This window comes from Helianthus annuus, chromosome 3, assembly GCF_002127325.2.
Source record: "Helianthus annuus cultivar XRQ/B chromosome 3, HanXRQr2.0-SUNRISE, whole genome shotgun sequence".
NCBI lineage: Eukaryota > Viridiplantae > Streptophyta > Magnoliopsida > Asterales > Asteraceae > Helianthus > Helianthus annuus.
The window spans coordinates 166,328,822-166,356,308 of NC_035435.2; the positions used below are offsets into that span (position 1 = coordinate 166,328,822).

A 27,487-nucleotide genomic window follows, 5' to 3' on the forward strand; every position below is an offset into this window, starting at 1 on the left:
GGGGCTCCATTAGATTTTGGATCGGTAGGTGGCAAGGGGACACCCCGCTTATGTACAAATGGCCGAGACTTTTTGCAATTGAGAAACATAAAGGTTGTTTGGTGAATCAGCGGATTCAGGTGGAGGGGGGGCGTTTCGATGCTGTGGAGCTGGAGTAGAAGTCCGTCTACGGCTTCGGAGTTATCTGATTTAGTGGAGTGTGAGTCGGTGCTTTCGGGGGTAGGCATGTCAGCGGATAAAGACAAATGGAAGTGGGATGCCGATGCTTCGAGTTTGTTCCGTTAAAGTCCTTCAAGGAGTTATGCTTGGCTCAGCCGGATCCGGATTTGGTATGTTTGGTTAAAGGTTGTAAGTGGCTGCCATCTAAGTGTAAAATCTTTGCTTGGAGAGCGGGCCTGGATTGCATTCCTACTAAACAGGCTTTGGTTCGAAGAAACATCATTTCCGATTCGGATGAGTGTGTTTTTTGTCAGGAAGCTCAGGAATCTGTGGATCATTTATTTACCGGTTGCATTGTTGCTATGAAAGTTTGGAGCGGAATCAGTTCTTGGATCAAAAGTCCTCCTTTATTTGCTTTCAGCTTTAAAGATCTTATGGATTTCTATTTGAGCTCGGGTGGAGGAGCTCCCGCTAAGGATGTCATCCGTGGTATTATCATTGCGGCTTGTTGGTTCATTTGGAAGGCTCGGAACGAGAAGATCTTCAATAATGGTAAAGGGGATTGGTTGGAGATTGTTGGTATGGTTAAGTCCTATAGCTTCTTTTGGTTTAAGAATAGGTGCAAGTTTAAAGATCTAGATTGGGTCGAATGGTGTAAGTTCCCTTTGTATATGTTGTAATTTTGGGGAGCGCGGTCCTGCTTTTTTGAGTCAGGCCGGCTGTTTTTTATAAAATTTCCTTTCAAAAAAAAAGTACTTGGTCCGTTGCATACATCGATTTAGGCTTGAGTTCCACAAATTCTAACCTGCCATATCATTTATGTCATCAACTAAGGTAGTGTTTGGTTGGCAAGAATTATAGGTGGAATGAAATGGATTATCACGACGGACTAAAAAAATGTGTTTGGTTGGTCAAGGTAATAGAATCACCCATTACATAAGTCATTTCATTCGCTCAAATTCATTCCGTCCACCTCTCTTTTTTTTTTCATTCAAATCCCCCTCTCATCCTTCATCACCAACATCATCCACCACCACCTGCAACCACCGTCATCACCACCACCCTCCACCGTCGGCTGCCACCGACCACCACCCTCCGCTGCCACCACCCGCAACTGCCAACTATCACCCACGGCCACTGCCACCACCTGTTGTTTCCGCCACCCGCCAACACCACCGGCACCATCGTCGACCACTACCAGCCATCGCCGCCACCACCCTCCGCCACCGACCACCGCCATCACTTGCCACGGGCCACCGCCACCCATCGGTGTCGACGCTACCAGCCGCCACCCACCACCACCACCCATCGTTGATTTTATTCCATCACTGTTTACGCCACCCGTCGCCGTCGGCCGTCGCCACCCATCGCTATCAAACCATATTTTTTGTGGATTTTCGACTTTCTTGTTTTTGAAGCAATGGACCCACGTTTTACATTAAGCTATTTCTAGCTCGTTTGTCCAATCTTTCATTTCTAGGGACTTGTGGGTGTCTAAAATATTATGGCGGATAAACATTTGGTTGGGTATAAAAAGGTTGCGGTGTATACCCTTGACAACTCACGTTTGAACTACCTTCTCTCGCGCTCGAACCATTTCTTCTCTACTCAAACCGACTCCTGTCGCACTTGAACCCCCTCCTTGGGTTTTAGAGGACTTTTTGCTTGCGCCAAGTGGCCAACCTTAGATTTTTGTTTATTCATTTCGAAGATTGGTTATGTACGTGTAGTAGAATATTATGTGTATTTTGTGTGAAATAAAAATGGTAAAAAGGTTGGGTATTTATAATTGAAATAATTACGATATATATATATAGAGTGTATATATATATATATATATATATAGAAAGGCATGAATAAATACCTAATTACCCTAATCACGTGATGTAATCTCGTACTCACGTACGCTTCGCACGTTAAGTTACTGTACATTTCGACACTGCAACAGGTAAAGTTACTAGTTTGTGTTTATTTCTAGTTTACTAAATACCTTTAAATTTTATAATTTATCAATTTAATTGACAAATTATTTGAAATACAAAAAAGTACATGACATGTTAGGTTGCCCGCCCCACCCCCACATAATCCCATAAAGCCTCTACAGGGACGCCATAGGGGGGGGGGGTGGGCAAAGTTGAATTTGTTGTGACAATGGCGAGCGTCAAACGCATGGAAAAGGGGAAAGTTCATTTTTTTTCTCGTTAAGCAATATTTAAATTTAAATAATAAATCAAATCTTATTATATATATATATATATATATATATATATATATATATATATAAACGTATATTATTCAATAAAATCATATACAATCCAATCACACATCCACAAATCATTCTAAACCCTCAATCACTCATATTCTCTCTACTTGTTTATTAAAAATATCTTTAGACTCGTCACCCGACTCATCACGTTCTGACGTGGGAATGATCGACGACTTGATTATTACAGCGGCTAAGGGGGTGGTTCAACTTTTAAAAGATGAAGTTGAATCTTCACAGCCACGTACAAGAAAACCAACTCCTGAACGAGATCAGTTGGGTGCTTATCAACGTTTGGCAGCTGATATTTTTTTGCTGAAAACCCTGTGTATGACCATACATAGTTTCGGCGTCGCTTTCGTATGACGCACCGAGCTTTTTTGAGAATTTGAGGCGATTTAGAGTGTAGGTATACATATTTTAAACAGAGAGAATGTTCTAGACGTAAACTTGGATTCTCTGTTTTGCAAAAATGTACAACCACAATTTGTTAGTTGGCATACGACAAGTTAACTGATGCATGAGACGAGTATTTAAGAATGCTAGAAATAGTATGCCGAGATAATCTTGACAATTTATTGTAACGCCCCCGAATTTAATTGTAAGCATGCATATTTATAATTTTATGATATGTTCTAATAAGTAAATAGGAAGTAAACCTAGTTAGAAAGTAAATTAAAATTTTTAGTTAGGAGAAACAAGTTATGGCCATTTAAAAATAAGTATGTTAACATAAGGGGTGGAATATGTAAATAGTGAAAGTTAATTTACTAAAACATAAAAGAAACACACGACCCACACATATGAGGTGTGGGTGTGTCGCCTGGAACAAGGAGAAAAGAGGGGAAAACCCTCTTATTCATCAAATCAGTAAAATTGAAAGGGAAATCAAAGTCTGATTGTATGCATGAACACCAATCCTTGATCACCTAAGAATTTCCTACATAAGGTATGTCGAAAATTATGATTTAATGATCATGTATGGAATGGGTTTTTAGTAAAACTTGAAGTTCATATGAAATTAGTATAAGCATGTGTTAGAAATTCCATGTGGAACTTGAAATATGCTTGAATTCGACCTAATTGATAGTTAAAGGTAAAAACCCACTTGGAATTTGGATAATAGTGACTTGTAACATGAGGTTATGATGTAGATTAGCATAAATGATGTTACATGATGATGTTCTTGATAAAATGTCACCTCTGAAATCGAATTAGGATGAGGGTTGTATGAGATTTCAATTAAAATGGATGTTCTTGATGATTTAGACATGAACTAGCTAAGTCATGCAAATAATACTTGTACACTATGCTTAATTAATAGTATGCACGCTAAGTGTTCGTTAAAATGCTTGAATGATATAATCGGATGATTTTACAAGATAAATGACTAGAATTGGGAAATTGTTGCTTGTAGTAAGAATATGTTAAAAACGGAATGAAGAGAATGACATGAACTTAAAGTATGTGATTTGAATTGTAGGAATCAAGGAAGAAAGCTCGAGTCGTTCCGGGTCGCAAACAAACAACGACAAAGGTAAGTTCCTTTACTTACGAAATGTTATTAGTTGCATAATCACAAATAATATCCTTTTTCATGTTGAGATCGTATATTAGTAATGAGTTAGTTGAAAATGAAGTATGGTAAGAACATGGTTTGAATGACATGAAGTGATATAGATCAAGTTGAGAAATTTATGTTTGGAAGGAGTTATGAATATTCTCTCGTAGTTGGCTAGTATGTTATTGTCGAATAAACTTATGTTCTAAATTGTCTAATGGATCGATTGTATGTAGGTAAAGCGACTTGTTAAACGGCGTTACTTGGATCGGACACACTCATGATGCACGCTTCCGCGAAGACGCTAGTTATGGTTTAAACTTTTGTTAAACGGTTTTCTTTTGTAAAAACGGGTCTTTTGTAAGTAACTTAACCCGGTTGTGGATAATTGTTGAACTCGTAGTTGTAGACTATGCTAGTAGTTTATGAAATGTTGGGTTGTTAACTATTTTAGAAACTCTTCGTTAGTTATCACATGGTTAAATGCAGAATTTTTGCTTATGAATCATTTGAGCCGTTTGGTATTTTTGTCAAATGAAGCTCGTTGTTTTCTTTCAAAAGTTTAGACCTTACAAGTTGGTATCAGATCCTAGGTTTGAGAGATTCGAGCAAGTTATGGTTCTCGAACTCAAACCGAAAGCTCTTGTGGAAGTGTGTTCGTTCCAAAGCGCCATGTAAGTAAGTAATTTAAGGTTTTGAACTATGACCTTGAAGGAAAAACGGGAGGGGATTACGGTTAAATTTCAATAATAATTTGATTGAGGTGTAAAGCAATGTTGCGGGAGGTTTCGGGGGTCCACGGATCCATTTCGGGTTGATATAAGGCCTGGAAATGAAAATGGTGAGCTGAACATCGTCTGCAGGTCAGAAGGACCGTCGGCGACGGCCCCTTATGGCGTCGGCGACGGTACCCCTTCATCCGACGGGCTAACTTGCTGCCTATGGACAAGTTTCAGCGACGGAACTTTATAGAAGCCGTCGGCGACGGACACATGTGCCGTCAGCGATGGTGCCTCCTTTTCTTGTTTTTCTGATTTGCTAGTTTGATGTGTGAGACTCTTTAATTCGGTTCTAATACGTCGTTAAACCCTAGTAATGTCTCGAATTGATTATGAAACTAAAAGTTCATGACAGTTAATATGTTTAAATGAGGAATGCATGAAAGAATGGAGGGTCTTGTACACGAACGAATGAAGCAATTAACGCATTTAGAATGCTCGTAAGGAAAGATTGGATGAGTCCATGACTTATGAGAATGAATTATTAAGAACGAATAAAGTATAGAATGACAAGGGGAACGAATGTAATAATGTTTAACATGAATAATTATTTGTAGATGGCAAGTGGAGGGAACACGGATGCCACAGAACGGATAACTCGAAACGAGTTAAACAAGATGATTTCAGATGAAGTAACGAAGGCGTTTGATGCAAACGTTTCAAAGCTAGCACAAGAAGTGGATGGCCAAGTACTAAGTACGGTGGAGAATATGATAACAAGCAAAGTGGATGAGTTGAAAGAAATGATAACCGGAATTCAAGGCAAGAAGGAAGCAAGACGGTGCACCTACAAGGATTTCATGGCATGTAAGCCTACAACTTATAATGGGGAAATTGATCCCATCGAATGCCAAAGATGGATAGCTAAGGGTGTTCATTCGAAGTCATTGTGACAAGGAAGATCAAGTCATGTTTGCCACAGGGCAACTTTTACGAAGGGTTAAAGATTGGTGGGATTCGTATAGTAAGGAGATCGGAGAGAATAGAGTTCAAACTTTGACTTGGCAAGAATTCAAACAACCTTTTGTTAAGTACCATTGTCCACAATCAGCTGTGGATCGAATCCAAGAAGACTTTCTCCGACTCCGACAAAGGGACGAATCAGTCAATGAGATCACAAACACCTTCCTTGATCAACTAAAGTTTTGTGAAGAAATAGTCGGAACGGAGAGGAAGAAGATTATCCGTTATCATGGCATGCTTAAGGCTGAAATTCGGGAGTTCATAACTCCTTCTAAATGTGAAACTTTGGACGAGATCATTGATCTGGCAAGGGATAGGGAAATTGAGATAAAGAGGCAAGATGAACGTGGGGAGAAAAGGCAAGCCGAGAAGGGGTCAACACAAGGCTCTTCTAAGAAACCTAAAACGCATGATCAAGGAAAGAAAGAAGCTTCCAAAGGAGGGTTTCCACGATGTAAGACATGTGGAAAACCCCATTCGGGTGAATGTTTATTGGGAAGGAAGGGGTGTTACAACTGCGGACAAGAAGGGCATCCATACTATAATTGTCCGAATCCCAAGAGGGTGTGTTACAACTGTAATGAATCGGGCCATGTGAAGGCCGAATGCCCAAAGCTTAAACAAGGGGCGAAGAAAGAAGGAAAGGAGGAAGAACCCGCTAAAGCTAAAGGAAGAATGTTTCAAATCTCTACAGAAGAAGCAAGAGCTCATCCGAATGTGGTGTCAGGTATTTTTATGATAAACTCTATACCCACTTATGTGTTGTTTGATACCGGGGCTAGTAAATCATTCATTTCTAGCGAGTTTGCACATTCCCCTTTGTTCACAATAGAAAGAATGCCTACACCACTTGAAGTAGAAATTGCCGATTGTAAGAGTTACCTTTTGCACGAAATATGTAGAAATTGTAGAATCACTATAGAGGACGAAGATTTTGATATTGATTTGATTCCCATGGTCTTGGGAGAGTTTAAGATAGTGGTAGGTATGGATTGGTTATCCCATTATCACGCGGAAATCTTGTGCGAAAGCAAAATTATACATGTAACATCTCCTAAAGGGAAGCGGGTAACCATTCATGGGGAAAGGGAAGTAGGGGCAAAATTTTGTAGTATCTTAGAAGCAGTTAAGTACTTAAGGAATAGAAGTAAGGCATTTTAGCCTATGTTCTCGATACGAAATTAGGAGCCTCAAGAATGGAAGATACTAAGGTAGTGAATGAATACCCGGATGTGTTTCCGGATGAATTGCCGGGACTTCCACCCGAGCGGGAAGTCGAATTCCGTATCGAGTTAGAACCAAATGCCAAACCGGTAGCCAAAGCCCCTTACCGGTTGGCACCCCCGAATTTAATTGTAAGCATGCATATTTATAATTTTATGATATATTCTAATAAGTAAATAGGAAGTAAACCTAGTTAGAAAGTAAATTAAAATTTTTAGTTAGGAGAAACAAGTTATGGCCATTTAAAAATAAGTATGTTAACATAAGGGGTGGAATATGTAAATAGTGAAAGTTAATTTACTAAAACATAAAAGAAACACACCACCCACACATATGAGGTGTGGGTGTGTCGCCTGGAACAAGGAGAAAAGAGGGGAAAACCCTCTTATTCAACAAATCAGTAAAATTGAAAGGGAAATCAAAGTCTGATTGTATGCATGAACATCAATCCTTGATCACCTAAGAATTTCCTACATAAGGTATGCCGAAAATTATGATTTAATGATCATGTATGGAATGGGTTTTTAGTAAAACTTGAAGTTCATATGAAATTAGTATAAGCATGTGTTAGAAATTCCATATTGAACTTGAAATATGCCTGAATTCGACCTAATTGATAGTTAAAGGTAAAAACCCACTTGGAATTTGGATAATAGTGACTTGTAACATGAGGTTATGATGTAGATTAGCATAAATGATGTTACATGATGATGTTCTTGATAAAATGTCACCTCTGAAATCGAATTAGGATGAGGGTTGTATGAGATTTCAATTAAAATGGATGTTCTTGATGATTTAGACATGAACTAGCTAAGTCATGCAAATAATACTTGTACACTATGCTTAATTAATAGTATGCACGCCAAGTGTTCGTTAAAATGCTTGAATGATATAATCGGATGATTTTACAAGATAAATGACTAGAATTGGGAAATTGTTGCTTGTGGTAAGAATATATTAAAAACAGAATGAAGAGAATGACATGAACTTAAAGTATGTGATTTGAATTGTAGGAATCAAGGAAGAAAGTTCGAGTCGTTCCGGGTCGCAAACAAACAACGACAAAGGTAAGTTCCTTTACTTACGAAATGTTATTAGTTGCATAATCACAAATAATATCCTTTTTCATGTTGAGATCGTATATTAGTAATGAGTTAGTTGAAAATGAAGTATGGTAAGAACATGGTTTGAATGACATGAAGTGATATAGATCAAGTTGAGAAATTTATCTTTGGAAGGAGTTATGAATATTCTCTCGTAGTTGGCTAGTATGTTATTGTCGAATAAACTTATGTTCTAAATTGTCTAATGGATCGATTGTATGTAGGTAAAGCGACTTGCTAAACGGCGTTACTTGGATCAGACACACTCATGATGCACGCTTCCGCGAAGACGCTAGTTATGGTTTAAACTTTTGTTAAACGGTTTTCTTTTGTAAAAACGGGTCTTTTGTAAGTAACTTAACCCGGTTGTGGATAATTGTTGAACTCGTAGTTGTAGACTATGCTAGTAGTTTATGAAATGTTGGGTTGTTAACTATTTTAGAAACTCTTCATTAGTTATCACATGGTTAAATGCAGAATTTTTGCTTATGAATCATTTGACCCGTTTAGTATTTTTGTCAAATGAAGCTCGTTGTTTTCTTTCAAAAGTTTAGACCTTACATTTATGTGAAGGTATTCTATCAATTATAATTATTATTATTATGATGATGATGATGATGATGATTATTATTATTATGATCATCATCATTATTGTAATTTATAAGAGTTTAATATAATTAGGTGTTATCAACATATACGGAAGATGATATTTGAGGAATCCGACGCTTATTGACATCCTACTTTTATAAGAAGCCCACCAACGAATACACGGGTTTCCTGGGATGATAAGTAACTTAGACTGTATGCACTGGCCGTGGGTGTCACAGCCCCCGATCCCTATCTCCCGGGAACGGGCGGCCGTGAGCCAGTTTCGGTGGTATCACATTTATTTATCCAATTTGGCAGCGGAAATTTTCATCAGGACCGTAGTTAGGAAATATTTTAATCAGAGTAAACCACCATGATTTATAACATTAAACAAATGGGTAAAACCCAAGTTTTCAATACACACATTTCATAGGAATAAATCCTATTTATTTAATAAAAACATCTGTTTTATTTTCAGGTAACTTTATTTGCCACTTTTCCAAGCCTCCAGTGCTGTCCAGCTGGCTTCCATTTGGCTTTCACATATTGTTACCTGAAACGCGTTTTTAAAACATTTTGTCAGTGGAAAATACTGGTGAGTGATTCCCAGTTTAATCAAGTTTAAGTAAAAACCAATTTGCAGTATTGAGGGCACATCCGCAATTACATTTGTATCCAAGACATCACAATTAACATCAGTGGTACGGTCATACTCAACTTATGGGATGTTACCACGCCAGTAACCAATTTTGTATACAAAACCCCAACATACCCACTATAATTGTATTCTTTACAAATACTCAATAACTGCTTTGTACATATTTAATTAAGTGAGGTTTTGTTAAAAACAGTAAACAAAAAGGTTTACAAAAAGTGAATCAACTCACATTGTTGTTTTAGGTTTTTCGTAAGGGTTTCCTGGAGATAATCTATAAATTACACAAATGCACGTGTGTTAGTATAATAACCCATTTTAACATTAGTAATACTCTCCCCGAGACGGCATTCCAACGACTACGTCGGGCAGAACCACGACAGCCGTTACGGAACCCTAGATCAATCGGGCAGCGTATCTAATACGTCTCCAGGGGTTATAATACTTACATCGTAGCAGAATCTCGCTATTTTAGGGGGTATAATGCCCGGGTATAGTAACGCCACTATAGAATTTTAAGAAAGAAAGGAAATGAACGACGGAAACTGAAAGCCCGTTGCCTTCTTATATAGGGCTGTAATCGCGTCTCCACGCGGCCCGCGTAAAGAACAGGCCAACCCTTACGCGGCCCGCGTCAACCTGGGTCAACGGCGTAGCTTGGTCCGGTCACCATATAGGCTCGACACGCATCGGACACGTGGCCGCACCGGGCTATGCCACAATTCTGGACACTCGCGGCCCGCTTAAACTTAACCAAACTTGTACGCGGCCCGCATGAACTTATGGTTTAAGAGAAGTCTGGTTACACCCTTGCGCGGCCCGCGTTATATTGAGGTGAGGTCCCATGCGGCCCGCCTCAACTTAATTTTTATTGTTTTTAATTTACTATATATATATATATATAATCTACTTTGGGCTCGGTTTTTCACATACGGGGTGCATATAAAGACATATTGATATATTTTGAGATATATTAGGGTGTTAGAAATATTATGAGGATGTCGGTTTTACCGAGGGTTGTTATATCCTCCCCACCTTGTTTTAGAGCTCGTCCTCGAGATCTACTGGAACAAGTGTGGATATTTCTTTTGCATTTCTGATTCAAGTTCCCACGTGTATTCAGGTCCTTTTTTGGAGTCCCATTTCACTTTGACCAGAACTAATCTCTTATGCTTGAGATTTTTAATTTTTCTATCTTCAATCTGTAGAGGCTTCTCTACAAATTTGAGTTGTTCATTAACCTCTATATCCTTGAGAGGTACTACGAGTGATTTATCAGTTAGGCACTTTTTGAGATTAGATACATGAAATACATCATGTATTCCTACCATTTCCTCTGGCAGTTGTAGCTGATAGGCTACAGGTCCTATTCTTTTAAGAATTTTGAAAGGTCCAATATACCTGGGACTTAGCTTTCCTCTTTTGATGAATCTTACCACTCCTTTCCAGGGAGAGACTTTCAATAATACTTTATCTCCTACTTGAAATTCTAATGGTTTGCGTCTGTTATCGGCATAACTCTTTTGTCGATCACGTGCTGTTTTCAGTCGTTCCTTGACTTGAATGATTTTATCAGTTGTTTCTTGTACTATCTCGGGTCCAGATAATTGTTTTTCCCCAATTTCTGCCCAACAGACTGGGGTTCTGCACTTTCGTCCATAAAGTGCTTCGAATGGTGCAGCATTGATACTTGTGTGGTAACTGTTATTATAAGAAAATTCTATTAAAGGTAAGTGTTCGTCCCAGTTACCTCCAAAATCAATTACACAAGCTCTAAGCATGTCCTCCATTGTTTGAATTGTTCTTTCGCTTTGCCCGTCTGTTTGAGGATGATAAGCTGTGCTTACATTTAACCTAGTTCCCATTGCTTTTTGGAAACTTGACCAAAAATGAGAGGTAAAACGGCTATCCCTATCAGAAACAATTGATAAAGGAATGCCATGTAAAGAAACGATTTCATTTACATATAATTTGGCTAATTGTTCCATACTAAAGGTTTCCTTCATTGGTAAGAAATGAGCTGACTTGGTTAACCTATCTACAATCACCCAGATTGTATCATTACCTTTCCTTGTTTTAGGCAATTTGGTAACAAAATCCATTGTTATCAATTCCCATTTCCAAACTGGTATTTCTAATTGTTGTAACAATCCTGAGGGTTTCTGATGTTCAGCTTTAACTTGTGAGCAAGTTAAACATTTAGAAACATAAGCTGCTGCATCCTTTTTCATTCCTATCCACCAAAATTTTTCCTTAAATCCTGGTACATTTTATCACTTCCTGGATGCATCGTATATTTAGACTTATGAGCTTCTTCTAATATACGGTGACGTAAATTTCCTAATTTAGGTATCCACATTCTCTTTTGATGGAACCTCCAAATTCCATCTGTTCCTTGTTCTAATTCCTTAATCATTCCTTTTAATTTTTCACTATCCTCCTTGATTACTGATTCTTGTGCTTTTCTAATCTGATTGTTTAAATCTACTTGTAGATTTAATTTAAGAGAACGTACCCTTTTTGGCTTTTCGTGATACTTTCGACTTAAAGCATCAGCCACCACATTGGCTTTTCCTGCATGATACTGGATATCACAATCATAATCACTAAGTAATTCCATCCAGCGTCTCTGTCTCATATTCAACTCTTTTTGCTCGAAGACATATCTTAAACTCTTATGATCCGTGAATATGGTAAACTTACTACCATATAGATAATGTCTCCAAATCTTAAGGGCAAAAATTATGGCTCCTAATTCCAAATCATGGGTCGAATAATTTTCTTCATGACTCTTAAGCTGTCTAGATACATAAGCTATAACCTTTTGGCGTTGCATTAATATGCATCCATAACCTAACTTTGAAGCGTCACAAAAGACTACAAAGTCTTCAGTTCCTTCTGGTAACGCTAGTATGGGTGTATGGGTTAATCTTTGCTTAAGGATTCTAAAGGCTTCTTCTTGTTTTGGTCCCCATTCAAACTTAACAGATTTACAGGTTAACTTAGTTAAAGGAATGACTATTCTAGAAAAATCTCGGATAAATATTCTATAATAACCGGCCAATCCTAAGAAACTTCTAACTTCAGTTGGTGACTCTGGGGTTTTCCATTTGGTAATTGCCTCGATCTTTGTTGGATCTACATGAATTCCTTCATGGTTAACTAAATGTCCGAGGAATTGTACTTGTTCTAACCAAAACTCACACTTTGAAAATCTAGCATAAAGCTTTTCTTTTCTCAATAAACTTAAAAGTAATTGCAAATGCTTTGCATGCTCTTCTTTACTTTTAGAGTAAATTAGAATATCATCTATGAAGACAATTATGAATTTATCCAAATATGGCTTACATATTCGGTTCATCATGTCCATAAATGCGGCTGGGGCATTGGTTAAACCAAATGGCATGACCGTAAATTCATAATGACCATACCTTGTTCTGAATGCGGTTTTAGGAATGTCCTCTTCCTGTACCTTTAGTTGATGATATCCTGATCTTAAATCGATTTTAGAGAAAAATCGAGCTCCTTGAAGTTGATCAAACAAATCATCGATCCTCGGTAATGGATACCGATTCTTAATCGTGACTTTGTTCAATTCACGGTAGTCAATGCACATACGCATTGATCCGTCCTTCTTTTTAACAAATAAAATCGGTGCTCCCCATGGCGATGAGCTTGGCTGTATGAATCCTTTCTCCAACAATTCGTCTAGTTGTCTCTTCAGTTCTTGCATTTCAGCGGGTGCCAAACGGTAAGGTGCTTTGGCAATCGGTGCTGTCCCTGGTAATAGGTGAATTCTGAATTCAACTTCCCTGTCCGGTGGTAGTCCTGGCAATTCTTCTGGAAAGACATCTGAAAATTGGGACACTACTGGAATGTCTTTTAACTCTTTTCCTTTAGTGTTAGTGATTATAGAAATCAAATACACTATAGATCCTTTCCTTATATAACTTGCAGTTTTTATCACAGAGATGAATTTAGTGGATCTAGATGGCTTATCTCCTTTGATTATGATCTTTTCACCTCTTGGTGATTTTATCTGTATTACCTTTTGATCACATAAGATATTTGCTTTATTGGCTATTAACCAATCCATTCCTAACACGACATCAAATCCTACCAGATTCATTGGGTAAAGGTTTGCAATAAATTTTTGATTAACAATTTCTATTCTTGCTCCCTGCAAGATTTCAGAAATTCTAATGGTTTCTCCATTTGCGGTTTCTACTAGACATTCTTGTGGTAGTTTAGTTAATGATTGATTTAGGAGTTTGCAAAATGAAGTATTAATAAAACTTTGGTTGGCACCAGAGTCAAATAATACTTTAGCAAAAATATCATTAACTAAAAACGTACCAGCAATGACGTCCGGAATTAGTCTAGCTTCGTCTGCAGTTAGCACGAATGCTCTAGCATTTTTAGGATTTTTGTTGGTTGCAGCTGGAGCCAATTTCGGACAGTTTGTCCTAATGTGACCTTTTTCTCCACAATTGAAACACATTCCATTACTGGATTTCTTCTTGCAATTTTCTTCCTTGTGTCCTCGGGCCTTGCAAAAATTACAGTAAGTAGAGCATCTTCCAGAATGCTTCTTTCTGCAGGCTTTGCAGTATGGTACAGAGGTAGAACCTACATTCCTACGATTGGAATTCCCAGAAGGGAATTCTTGAGTAAGCCTTTGGGTTAGGTTTCTCCTCTGGTCTTCTTCTCTAGTACGGATTAACTCATCTGTCAAGGTATTGGCTAGTTCTACAGCTTCTTCTATAGTTTGGGGGCTAGCTGCCTTGACTACATGTCTAATCTCTCCAATTAATCCCCAGATATAACGGGAGATTAATACCGGTTCAGGTGATGCAAGGGTAGGTACTATCCTAGCATATTCAAAGAATGTGGTAGTGTAACCCTTACTGTCTACCCCGGTCATTCTAAGATTTAGAAACTTATTTGCTATCTGTTCCTTTTCATTGGGAGGGCAGAATTTCATTTCTACCATGTTCTTAAATTCCTCCCATTCCATGTTATAAATCCTATCACTTCCTTTTGTCTGGAGGATAGTGTTCCACCATTCTAAGGCTGCATTTTTAAACAGATTTGAAGCAAACATTATCTTATCTTCTTCAGCACATTTGCTTATTTTTAAAACGGCCTCAGTTTTCTCTATCCAGCGTAGGGCTGCAATGGGTCCTTCATTGCCCGAGAATTCTATTGGTTTACAGGACCATAATTCCTTGTAAGAACAACCATATGGCATGGTTCTTCTTCTTTTGGGAATGGGCGCTTGAAGTACGGGTCCATTGTTCACGCTGTTTTCCGGTTCACTTGGTCGTTTACTGCTATGCTTACTTTTATTATTCGCTTCTTGAACCGTTTGAATAATAAATGGCATTGCATCTATAATTCCTTGTGCCACTATATGTTGAACGACACTATTATCCATTTGGTTTCCATTGTTATTGTTGTCCGGATTCTCATTAACCACGTTAATGTTACTCTGGTTATCGTTATTCAGATTATCTTGATTTCCCTCGTCGGCCATCTGAATTTTAAACAATTTACCAAATATTAATATCACAAAAATATTTGAATATAGCCAATCACATGTCACGCACTTTTAACCAAAAGCGTCGAGCATTGCGACTTTTACTCTATTTATATAGTATGCATCATTACACACTAGTACTGAAATTTAAATTACAATACTGACTGGAATGTAAAGCTACAATATTAATAGTAGGCATCCGTATTGTTTTTTTTTTTTTCTAACACATACACACATATTTTATTATTATTATTATTATTATTACTACTACCATTCCTGCCATCACCTTCACTGATATGGATTCATCCAAAAATCCATATTACGCACATCGTATTTCCATACGAGGCGTTCTCCCACCTGTCGCATACGATCACTGCTTTCTAAAATTTCCTCCCCAAAAGTCCTAAGTTCTTGGACATTTTCTGCACTCATTGGGGGTGCAGGTTCTAGGACTGGGTTTGGAAACTGAGGTACGGGTTCCTGATACGGAGGCATAGGGGCCTGGTACGGGTATGGATTCTCTAAAATTTCCCTAACATATGCATCACTAATGTTATAGGGATCTTGAGGATCTAACCCTGGGTAAGCTCCTAAGTTGGGCATTGGCACATTTTCCTGTATTGGGTTTTGTTGCACGTAGTCCCTAACATCGTCCCACCAGGGGTCGTAATTGTTTGGGTCTAGGGGATCTGGTGCAGGTACCCTAGGTATCTCCTCTGGGTTGTAATCAGGCATTTCTATCTGGTTTTCTACTTCCATGGGTTGGTCAGGATTTTGTGGTTGTGGTGCTAGCATTTGTTCCAGGTTTGGGTCAGCAGCAGTGGTTGCTAAAATATGGATATTAGCGATACCCCTATTGAGCATATCCTGATTATAAGCATCAGTCTCTCTTTTTGCTGCGGCTAACACTCGCTGTTCCTGCAACTTTTTCATTCTTTTCCTACGCTCGTGCGCTCCCCTACTGAACCATCCCCTCTTTTTTTTCTGAGGAAATGGCTCTTCAGACTGAGCCTTAAACACAAAGATTCCTTCTTCTGTGTCAGCAGAATACCCTGAGAGGGCAGGCTGAGAAGAGGAGGTGCCTTCGCTCCTAGGCGAACCAGATAGTTGACGATAAGCGTCAGAAGGTCCTTGGTCACTCATACTGTAAACTAACAAATAGTCAGATAACACAGAGCAAGAAATACAATCATACACGTATTTCCATAATTTATTTCCTAACACTTTGAATTTTGATGTCAGCAGAACACTTCTGTGGCTGAATCAGTGGCATAGCTCTGATACCACCTTCTGTCACAGCCCCCGATCCCTATCTCCCGGGAACGGGCGACCGTGAGCCAGTTTCGGTGGTATCACATTTATTTATCCAATTTGGCAGCGGAAATTTTTATCAGGACCGTAGTTAGGAAATATTTTAATCAGAGTAAACCACCATGATTTATAACATTAAACATATGGGTAAAACCCAAGTTTTCAATACACACATTTCATAGGAATAAATCCTATTTATTTAATAAAAACATCTGTTTTATTTTCAGGTAACTTTATTTGCCACTTTTCCAAGCCTCCAGTGCTGTCCAGCTGGCTTCCATTTGGCTTTCACATATTGTTACCTGAAACGCGTTTTTAAAACATTTTGTCAGTGGAAAATACTGGTGAGTGATTCCCAGTTTAATCAAGTTTAAGTAAAAACCAATTTGCAGTATTGAGGGCACATCCGCAATTACATTTGTATCCAAGACATCACAATTAACATCAGTGGTACGGTCATACTCAACTTATGGGATGTTACCACGCCAGTAACCAATTTTGTATACAAAACCCCAACATACCCACTATAATTGTATTCTTTACAAATACTCAATAACTGCTTTGTACATATTTAATTAAGTGAGGTTTTGTTAAAAACAGTAAACAAAAAGGTTTACAAAAAGTGAATCAACTCACATTGCTGTTTTAGGTTTTTCGTAAGGGTTTCCTGGAGATAATCTATAAATTACACAAATGCACGTGTGTTAGTATAATAACCCATTTTAACATTAGTAATACTCTCCCCGAGACGGCATTCCAACGACTACGTCGGGCAGAACCACGACAGCCGTTACGGAACCCTAGATCAATCGGGCAGCGTATCTAATACGTCTCCAGGGGTTATAATACTTACATCGTAGCAGAATCTCGCTATTTTAGGGGGTATAATGCCCGGGTATAGTAACGCCACTATAGAATTTTAAGAAAGAAAGGAAATGAACGACGGAAACTGAAAGCCCGTTGCCTTCTTATATAGGGCTGTAATCGCGTCTCCACGCGACCCGCGTAAAGAACAGGCCAACCCTTACGCGGCCCGCGTCAACCTGGGTCAACGGCGTAGCTTGGTCCGGTCACCATATAGGCTCGACACGCATCGGACACGTGGCCGCACCGGGCTATGCCACAATTCTGGACACTCGCGGCCCGCTTAAACTTAACCAAACTTGTACGCGGCCCGCATGAACTTATGGTTTAAGAGAAGTCTGGTTACACCCTTGCGCGGCCCGCGTTATATTGAGGTGAGGTCCCATGCGGCCAGCCTCAACTTAATTTTTATTGTTTTTAATTTACTATATATATATATATATATAATCTACTTTGGGCTCGGTTTTTCACATACGGGGTGCATATAAAGACATATTGATATATTTTAAGATATATTAGGGTGTCAGAAATATTATGAGGGTGTCGGTTTTACCGAGGGTTGTTATAGTGGGCCGCTTGTCCAATTGCTTGGAAAGGCCAACCACACTGAGGTGACAACGATGGTCCAACCCTAGTACTACAAGAAGTCGCGTCTCAAGATCTGTATGTTTGGCATGCGCTCTTTGGTATGGTCGGGCAAACAATGATATCGCTGTTTAAAATCATAGAATTTGTTCGATGATGTGATAGCCGGGGTTGCACCAGATTCATCATTTTATGCAAATGATGTGGAGTACAAATATGAGTATTATCTTTTCAATGGTATTTATTCAGAGTGGGTTACGTTGTTGAATACTCTTTCGTGCTCGGATGACTTCAAACGTGTATATTACATGAGTCGGTAAGAAAATATATCGAATGGGCATTCAGATTGTTACAGAAACAATGGATTATCATTGCCAACCCTCACATATATTTGAAAAGAGATAAATGTGAAACGTAATTTATACGTTTATTATCTTGGATAACATGATCTTGGTGGACATGGGCAGAGCCTTTTGTGTCGACTTTGATGATACGTGTCAATTGACGAACCCACTACTAAACTACGTCGAGTAAGAAACAATCTAAATGAAGATACATGATAGGGATATATACTTGAATCTTTGAGCGGATTTGGTTGAATATATATGGAGTAAACTTGCTTACAAATTACATTGAAATTGAAGGTAAACGGGCAACAAGCTGCGTCGCTACCCCTTTTTGAATACTAAAATCAAGTTTTTAAAATCTATATTCATAGATTTCGGGGTCATGACATTACTATGCATGCCATTTTGACTCCACTAAGCAGGTCCATAGCTTCTGGCGCAAGAAAACCAAAAATGTCTAATGCAAATGTGAATAAATTATAGCCTAGTGGCATCTTGGGGGTAAGAGAAGGCTTAGGGGCAAGGTCCTAAGTCCGGTTCCCACCAAATTATGTTTCCTCCTGAATTGGTGTATATGCATTAGAACCTAATAGAGATGGATATGATTAGACGGTTTCGCTGATGACACGATAATACTCCCATAATAGACTAGTGATCCAAATTTACTGTTAAAAAATATCGAAATAAGGCCATGGGGTATGGTGAGGCGGGAGTTGGGCTTGGGTTTGGGTTGGGGCATTAGTTGACACGTGGCTTGGGTGGCAGACATGGGCTAAATCCACATTCAACACGGTATGGTGGGGCGGGGGTTTTGTGGGCTTCGCTGGGCTGACCCGCTGGGCCATTTGAATATTATTTAGAACAAAAAATTTAATTTTTTTTAATATTTTTAAATAAAGAAAATTACAAAAAAAAACATTCCTAACTTTTATATTTGATTTTTTTTTATCTCTTCTCTCATCGTCAAGATTAGTTGTAACTCTTCACCCTCTAGGTGATCAATGGGCTGGGATAGAAATTTCAAATCATCCCGTTTTTGTTTCTGGGCATCTCTAGCGGGAAGTTAGTAAACACACGATTCCCGAGATACGACGCATAACTCGCTTCAATGGGCATAGAAGAGTGTATGAAAAATGGACGGGGTATTGCACGAGTGGGTGGTGGGCTAGGATTATTTTCTTGGAATGCATACGGGTTGTTCGGGTCAAAAGGACGGTTGTAAGGATGCATTTTTTCGTTTTGTAAAAGGAGAATTGAAAATGTATAGAAAATGTGGTTGAATGTGGTAAAAAAATGGAAGAAAAATGTGAGTTTTATAGTGAAAAAATAATATTTTTTTTAATATAGCCGTTGGCCAACGGCTAGCCCAACGACTATTTTGTTTTGGCCATACACAGCCCGACATGTCAGCTCGCTTCCCCCGCCCGGCTTGAAACCCAAGCCTCAAGGGCCACGCCCCAACCCAAGCCTACCTAGGGTGATACCTTAGGCGTTTTCTTCCAACCTACGCCCCAATTCAAGCTCCATACCCATGTCCTAAGATATATTGCTATAATAAGTTTGCCGACAAAATCAAGATACGATAGCCTAGCATATTTTCAACCAATGACAAGGCGACACGTCTGGTGGATCCCATAAAACCGGAGATCAGCAGTAACTAGCTTCAAAATTCCTAAACCAAAACCTCTAACGCTTCGATAACACGTACACTACGCTTAAAACATGTACCCCACATCCAAAACTAATATTATTTCCTCTGAAAAAAAGAATATAAAATCATTATCCCCCCATTAACGACTTTCTAAGTTCCATCCATCACTCAGCATTCAACAAAACCTTCGATCTGGAAAATGGAAGGTTTGGTGAAAGGGTTGCTTAATGTGGCATTAGGTGGCGATGATGATCGGAACCAGCGACAAGAAGATGGAACCGATGAACGATCCAGATCTACTTCTTGGGCCCAGGTTAGTGTCGTTGATTTAGGATGATTGTTGTTGTTGTTGTTGTTGTTTTAAGGTTTTTGATTAATGATGGATTGGATGATGATGTTCAGGTTGTGTCTGGTGAGGAGGATCATGAACAGCAGTATGGCGGGAATAATAATAATCGGAGGAGTGAGGTTAGTCATTAGTGTGATTTTAAATTGAGTTGTTACGGTTAGGGTTTTTGATGATTGTATTAAGATTTAGAGTTTGACTCTCTCTTTTTTTTTTTTTTTTTTTTTTTTTAGGGAGGGGATTATGGGAGGAATCAGAATTGGGGATCTGAATCTGATGGATCAAGGAGACCTCAAAAGGTATTACTTGCTTGATAACTGATTTTTTATGGTAGTCTATGGTTATTTGTGTATAATGTATAAATAATTAAACCGACCTTTATAAGTTTTTTTTATATAAATAATATGTTATATTTCGAGAAAAAAAAGTTATAAATTTTACAAGAGAGAATGATGCTAAAAAAAGAAATTATACCCAAATATGTGTAGGAAGCTAGTAGGAGATGTCACAGGTCCAAGGAAATTCTAGGAGGAAAAAAAACATGTCTTAAAAAGAAACCGCACTGACACACCGTCATATATTTTTAAACGCACTTAGTTTTCTTTTTACCCTGTTTAGGCAAAATCTTGTTTATAACCAAAACGGCTTGTTTAAGAAAATTAAAAAACCGAGTAAATTACAAAACTCGTCCTTTATGTTGACACCAAATTGTAAAGTGTGTCATTTGTCTTCAAAAAGTATAAAAAACGTACGCGATGTTTGCAAACCCTTGCACATTATGTCCTTTAGCCCTAACTCTGTTATTTTTCATGGTTAAATCAGACCAAACGTACCCCACATGAGGGTATTTTGGTCATTTTGGTTTTTGACACATAACACAAACTGAACAAAACATTGCTCACCCATACTTCACATAGATCAACTGCTTCACTACTCATCACCTAATGTAAGAAACATTTGAAACGCAGGTCGCGAATGAGGGCTATGAAGATGGTAGGCAAGGTGGTTATAATCAAAGCCAGCCCGAATCAGAAGACGGTTGGGAGACAGTTGGAAAGAAGCCTCCAAGAAGACACCAACAGGTCCAGTTAAATTCAATTCTATAATATCTACATGTTCAACAACATTTGATTCAAATCAAGTCAAATTCGACAGGTTCGCAAGGACAACTGGGACAATTTCAAGCGTCCTGCAAGCGAGCAAGAGTATTCTAACGAAGTCGAAGATAATTCTCAACTAGAACCATCACAAACCGAGCTTAACGACCTTGGAAAAGCGTGCAACAAGCTCTGGGAGCTCGATTACAACCGGTTAACACCAGGAAAAGATTACGAAATCGATTGTGGCGAGGGAAAAAAGTCGTACCAAAAACAAGATATGGCAGAAGGAAGCCTGTTCACATGGTTAACTGAAGATGTCCTAAAAAAGCCAACAATTTCGCGATTTTGTTCGCTTTTGGATAATTATAATCCGCACGAAGGGTATAAAGAGCTAGTCACATCTCAAGAGAAGCAAGAACAGGCTGCGTTTATCGAAGAAATTTGTAGAACTGCGCCGATTAAGTATCTTTATAAGTATTTATGTGCAAAGGGTGTTGTTTCTGGTGATTATCAGGAGTTTAAAAGGCTGTTGACTAGTCTTTGGTTTGATTTATATGGTAGAGGCGGTACGTCTAGTTGTTCTTCGGCTTTTGAACATGTTTTTGTTGGTGAGATTAAGAATCGCGGCGAGCAGTCTGTTTCTGGCTTCCATAATTGGCTTCAAGTATGTGTTTTTGATCTTTGAGATGAAAGTAACAGTCGAAACACTTGTTTTTGTGATGAATTTTTTTTTGTTTTTTTTTTGTATGTAGTTTTACATGGAAGAAGCAAAGGGGAGGGTTGATTATCAAGGCTATATCTTTCCTCGAAGGCGCGGGGAGACGGTAAGTTTACTAAACTGAGAAACACAAAATAGAGGAAGGTTAACGTACATTACGGCTTAACGTACATCACGTACGACAGGTAATTACGCACGTTCATTTTAAAATCACGCACGTTATAACTCAAAAATCCAAAATCACGCATGTTGAAACACAATAATCACGCATATTGAAAACATTAATCACGCATGTTATATAATAAATCACGCACGTTGTTGTACGTGAAGTACGTTAAGCCGTAATGTACGATATACTTTTTCCACAAAATAAGATAAAATTTGATAAGTATTGACAAATTTTTAAACCGACAGACTAAAATCCCGCCTAGCCTCCGATTAGTCACTGATTAATTGCTAGTTCCGGGTTCACCGAGTAATTTTTATCTAATCGGCATTGTCAAATCTGGTCCTAATCGGCCAAAAATTCTAGCGATTCTGGCAAAAATCTGTAAATTCCGGCCATATTTCGCCCAAAGCCTGTAAATTCTGGCAATTAATCCTATTTACTTCAAAATATGGGCCGAATAAGGTGTTACAGATTACATATAAAAATGTGTGTATATACATATAAAACTAAAAATTACATATAAAATCCGAATCCAGTGAATCCCAACAAATCCCTATTAATTCTAATTAATTTGAAATTCAAAATCGGAGGAATTTCGGTCCTATACTCATGGGCCCGTTATGCATGTTTTTAAGTTGGGCCTCTTTCTAGCCCACTTGCCTCTATCTATCTCACTCACTATACTATATGTAAATCGGAATCGGTTAATGATTTGTTTTGAAATGCAGCCTGATTCGGAGACGCAGTTGCTGACGCTTCAGTTTGAATGGAACGGTGTGCTGAAATCGGTGTCGAGCACGATGATTGGAGTGAGCCCGGAATTTGAGATAGCATTGTATACACTTTGTTTCTATATGGGTGGTGAGGATAACTATGTGGAACTTGGTCCGTACTATGTTAACATCAAGTGTTATCGTCTTGGTAACAAACTTGGATCTGCTTTTCCCATTGCAGAATCTTGAGTCAAATGATAATGTCTCTTATGTATGTGTAATCTAAGAAAAATATTTATGTATGATAAACCCCATATGTTGTTATATGTTTTTATTTATTGTCTTGACTTCTGTTTTCCTAAGTATATTGGTATTTGGTAAAGTAAGATTAATACAAAAAGTGTTATCAAATGATATTGTTAGGGATTGGGTATTGGTTCACACACAACACACGAGATCTACGTGGTTTGGTCGATGTGGCCTACGTCCACAGACTGTAAGCCTGCAACCAGGGTAATTACTTTATTGTTACTTTTCCGCCTCAATCGTGAGGAATTACAACTACAAAATAAAAACACAGAGTAAGATTAGGATTTAATGCAGAATCCCAGAGAAAACTAATAATAATCTAGAATAAAAAGAGAATCCTAGAGAAAACTAATAATAAGCTAGAATAAAAAGAACAAACAAATGGGCCAGACTTATGTTTTCAATACTCTACCACTTTAATGTCTTTTAAACCGGGCCTAATAAGCTAGTCAAGCCTTCATAAAGTCAACACATTATATCTAGCTTGACTGATATAAACCACTATTTGTTAAGCGGATTTATCGACATCAAGTTTGTAAAAAGAACCAAATTCTTTTTAGTATTCGTCCTCAATTTGTGATAAAACATATTGTTGCAAAATTAATCTGGCCGTGTCTAATTCAGTTTTTGCGACCGGTGAAGGTTTTGCCTTACATATTTTGATCTTAGATTTTGTGACCGCTTTTTAACTGACTGACTCGTAACTGCTTTTATTTTTTTTTTGTTTTTCTACATTTTGGTTTATATTTAATAATTCATTTCCCTTATTATTAAATGTGCAGATATATATAATATATCCCATTCACTAAATTTTTGTGAATTAACAAAATATGCATATTGCGTTAAAAAAAGCATATAACACAAATCATGTAAAGTGGTGAGACCATGTACATGACAAATTTCCCATACCAAGCACATGCGAGAATTAGAGGAGTACAAGTCTTATTGTTAGGAATGGTATTTTGGTCCTTTCTCAAGTGAACAGTTTTTCCTATTAATTTTCAAACGGCTATAACTTTTTCATACGTTAATATTTATTTTAAAAAAGTTACACTGTATTAATAAGCATTTTATTCTCTTTAATTCAAGTAACCTATTGCTATAGTTTTCTTAAAAAAATATTTACAAGGTTTCGAATACCCATTAGTCCATTACGTGATTATGTGATTTTGAATACACAGCACGTGACTACGTGATTTTAGATACACATTACGTGATTACACATTCAACATAAAGTATTATGTGATTACACATTCAGTATAAATCTATTACGTGATTTAGAAATATTATATATTACATGTTTTTGTTTTTACGTAATTACGTAATCACTTAGTGGGGTTTCACATAAATACCATAATGAAATCACGTAATAACGAAATAGATATTCAAAATCACGTAGTCACGTAATAATACATAGTCAACTATTATTACGTAATTACGTAATCACTTAGTGTGGTTTCACATACTATATTGAAATCTCGTAGTCATGTACTGGGTATTCAAAATCACGTAATCACGTAATGAGTATTTAAAATCCTGTAATTTTTTAAAGAAAACTATAGCAATAAGATACCCGAATTAAAGAGAATGAAATGCTCTTTAATATGATCTAATTTAAAAAAAAATATTAACGTATAAAAAACTGATAGATGTTTGAAAATCAAAGGGGGAAGGAGGTTAAGTGAGAAAAGACCCGAATACCCTTTTCTCTATTTGTTTTTCAACTGTAAAACTCTTTAAATTACGTAATTGACACTTTTTATATTGAGCCATTAATCTTAGGGAATCAATAGATCTGAATGTCTTGTATACTACGTTACGTTCACCCCAATCCTCCTGTATGGCAACCTTTCTCATCATGTGATACGATAAAGGGAAAACAAGTAAGGTGAAGTTAATGTCAAATACATCAATTATTCCACAAAAGCTAATTAACTTTAACTATCTATTAATAATACAAGCTTGTGAACAATACACTTGCCACATGGCAGTGTACTGTTGGCTGCATCTGTTTATTTTTTTTTTCCATTAGCCCTTCTTAATGAGTATTTATATACTTTATTATTGGAATGTGTAATGAATCATACTTAATGGCTTAGTGGTTGCTGTGTTTGCTGGTCTGTATGTAAACCTGGGTTCGAGTCCCGGGTAGATCTTTTAACCCTATTTTTGGTTTTGGGGTTTCACATGACACGCGTCTCTGTATTTTTTTTCGATACACGCGTCTCCACAGCTTTCTTCTCACTTTGCACCTAGCCGGCTGCTTCAGTATGTCTGGCATCATCTCCTCCATAAACTCTTTTTCTACGTGTAAACAGTCGGCTAGGGTTCACCTGTAAGAGATGTTGCTGGTTCAACATGGAAACAACGGTAGAAGACGAACATATAGGCATTCAGCGGTCCGATTTCAACACCCTCACTCACCGGAAGGAATGGCGATTGCTCAACTTTCTTCAATGTTCATCTCTATGTATCTCCACCACCGGTATTCTTTTCTCTCTTTATATTTGTTTGTATGATTTCACATCTGCAGACCTATTTTTGAACTTATGTATGTTTCTTTTTTCACATCGTAGTCTGAATTGTTGTAAATTAACCTAATGTGCCCCAGCAACCACTCACGATCGAATTTGTTCTTAATTTTGTGAGAATTTAGAAATTAGAAATTAGAAGTTGAGTATGAGTGCAGGTGTGTTCAGATGTTTTGGTGTACACCATATTCATGGTAGTAGAATCCAAACACTTATTATAGTTTACTTAACCTTATAATTATTAGAGTATCATCAAAGTATTATTATATAGAATGATCATGTTTCTTAGACTGGTCGGTACGGGGGACGTCCTAGGGGGTCCCGGGCCGGCGACGGGCCTATACACCGGCCCCCTAGGACCGTTCGCGTCCTCTCCGGCTCCTCACAGACGTTCTCGACAGCTCGAACGACCTTCAACAAAGGGAACCTGTACCCGAAAGCGACACAGGGTTGTAAACCGTACTTGAGGTAGACACCCTTTGCCCCATATGGGTGATGAGAGTTCTAACAAGCCTTTGCAGAGACAGGGTAAGAAATCCTTAGTCAAGCCCTTCACTAGCCTCTGGCTTTCCAACTATCTTACCTATTCTAGCCTTTTTTCGTAGAAGTTTATCCACCAAAGGTACGTTATCACTAGAGCGAAGCAATAGGTAAAGTGCTGAGAAGTATATCCGTAGCTCTGTACAGCAATCCTTAGCTCAGTACAACAATCCTTACTTGCTTCTTTGCCGTCGAAGTGTCCCGCTATTACACAGGAGATCTCGAGTAAAGGTAGGCCCGGTGCTCCTTCCCTTGCTAGTCCTAGCGGGGTTATCAGGTACTCTGAACCCTCAACCTTTCTCCCAAGCATCTTGGTTTCCCTCAAAGTACAGCTAAATAACTAAAGCCTCTTTCGCTTTTTTTACTCTTCCTTGCTGAAGTGAGTCTATTTTATTCCGTACCATTTTGTCTCGCCCTAAATGGAATCCCTTAGTTAAGCTGCGCCCCGACCCGAGTCCCCACGTCCGCTTTTCTCCTCTGGGTGCTAGGCGCTTCCGTGGTTCGCGAGAAGGAAAAAGGACTCATCCTTTGTTGCATCTGGCGCGAGATGATAAAGAGAGAGCTTCGTCTATCGATGAACAGCGGATTGACGGAGCTCTTGGCATTGCTTTGTTTTTCTCTCCTTTCCTATCGGCGAGTTCCGACCCTTTTGTTCGAAATTTCTTCGTTGAACCGCTTGCAGAATCAAATCCTATTCCACAAGATCCTATATCAGCTATACATCCTCCTTGCATTTATGCCGGAGACGTCGCCAGTGCTATGGGCTTTGGCTTATGTAGATCAAAAATGATGAATGGGATTGTGGCACTCCACTCGCCGCCAATGCGGAAGGATGACGCCGAAAAGAATGGAAGGCTCTTTCGCTCTGCTGGATGCGTCGGATCCCGTATAAGAAGCAAGCTCTTTACCCTCAAATTCAAACATGTGGGCGCAAAAGGCTATCCTGCTCTATTGTTCCAAGCCGATGTGAGATCACTTTACCCTCCGGAACCAATGCTAAATGTCCAGGGAGTCTCTCCCATGACCGGTGAGCTATCCAACCCACGCAGAACCAGCACCTCATTGCTTTCGGGTCTTTAGAGCAGATACATAAAGGGGCTCACCATTGAATTTGTTCTTAATCTTATGAGAAATTGACACTTAATTAAGAATGAATGTAAGTTTAGGTGTGTTACTGAGTTATTTGATTTTGATTTATGTATATTAAGTTGATAAGTTTTGGATGTTAATGTCTGAATTTCAGCTAGAATCTCTGTTGTTTCTCACTTTTCGGCGTCATCCAGTTTGCATCGAATTGGAACAAGTTTCATTGACAATTCACCCGTTTGGTAGTACGTGTTGAAGCTAGCTCTATTGTAGATTTGTACAACTTTGTGTTAAGGTTTAATACGCATTATGTCACATTAGAGTGAGGGGGTGACCGTGGATGAAGTCCATCGTGAACTAACTCGATCGCTGCCATGTCTTAG

General features: G+C 38.4%; 3 protein-coding genes and 1 long non-coding RNA gene across 5 annotated transcripts; 3 read left to right on the top strand and 1 right to left on the bottom strand.

The window, feature by feature from the left end:
* Positions 1–245: 245 nt before the first annotated feature.
* Positions 246–839, top strand: LOC110932486. Its single transcript, XM_022175816.1, has one exon. It carries the CDS (start codon positions 246–248, stop codon positions 837–839), a length of 594 nt encoding a protein of 197 aa, XP_022031508.1.
* A 6,448-nt stretch (positions 840–7,287) lies between these two features.
* On the top strand, positions 7,288–8,471 carry LOC110928258. The gene is made up of 3 exons (XR_002586246.2): positions 7,288–7,428; positions 7,963–8,016; positions 8,277–8,471. It is a non-coding gene; the product is annotated as an uncharacterized LOC110928258 (long non-coding RNA).
* An 11,221-nt stretch (positions 8,472–19,692) lies between these two features.
* On the top strand, positions 19,693–23,003 carry LOC110930545 (poly(U)-specific endoribonuclease-B). 2 transcript variants are annotated; one of them, XM_022173860.2, is made up of 7 exons: positions 19,693–19,905; positions 19,995–20,060; positions 20,172–20,237; positions 20,907–21,020; positions 21,094–21,702; positions 21,791–21,862; positions 22,654–23,003. In XM_022173860.2, exons 1-7 carry the CDS (start codon positions 19,792–19,794, stop codon positions 22,885–22,887), a joined length of 1,275 nt encoding a protein of 424 aa, XP_022029552.1. In that variant the 5' UTR covers positions 19,693–19,791; the 3' UTR covers positions 22,888–23,003. The 2 variants fall into 2 exon arrangements, with proteins under 2 accessions (XP_022029552.1, XP_022029553.1); XM_022173861.2 differs by lacking the exon at positions 20,172–20,237.
* Positions 23,004–26,515: 3,512 nt separating this feature from the next.
* On the bottom strand, positions 26,516–26,752 carry LOC110928256. Its single transcript, XM_022171359.2, has one exon. It carries the CDS (start codon positions 26,750–26,752, stop codon positions 26,540–26,542), a length of 213 nt encoding a protein of 70 aa, XP_022027051.1. The 3' UTR covers positions 26,516–26,539.
* Between the last annotated feature and the right edge of the window lie 735 nt (positions 26,753–27,487).

Coding starts and splice junctions, on each gene's coding strand:
- LOC110932486 (XM_022175816.1), top strand. CDS start 246: ATGGAAGTGGGATGCCGATGCTTCGAGTTTGTTCCGTTAAAGTCCTTC.
- LOC110930545 (XM_022173860.2), top strand. CDS start 19,792: ATGGAAGGTTTGGTGAAAGGGTTGCTTAATGTGGCATTAGGTGGCGAT. Junction 19,906..19,994: donor GATCTACTTCTTGGGCCCAG/GTTAGTGTCGTT, acceptor GATGATGTTCAG/GTTGTGTCTGGTGAGGAGGA. Junction 21,703..21,790: donor GCTTCCATAATTGGCTTCAA/GTATGTGTTTTT, acceptor TTTTGTATGTAG/TTTTACATGGAAGAAGCAAA.
- LOC110928256 (XM_022171359.2), bottom strand. CDS start 26,752: ATGCAAGGAGGATGTATAGCTGATATAGGATCTTGTGGAATAGGATTT.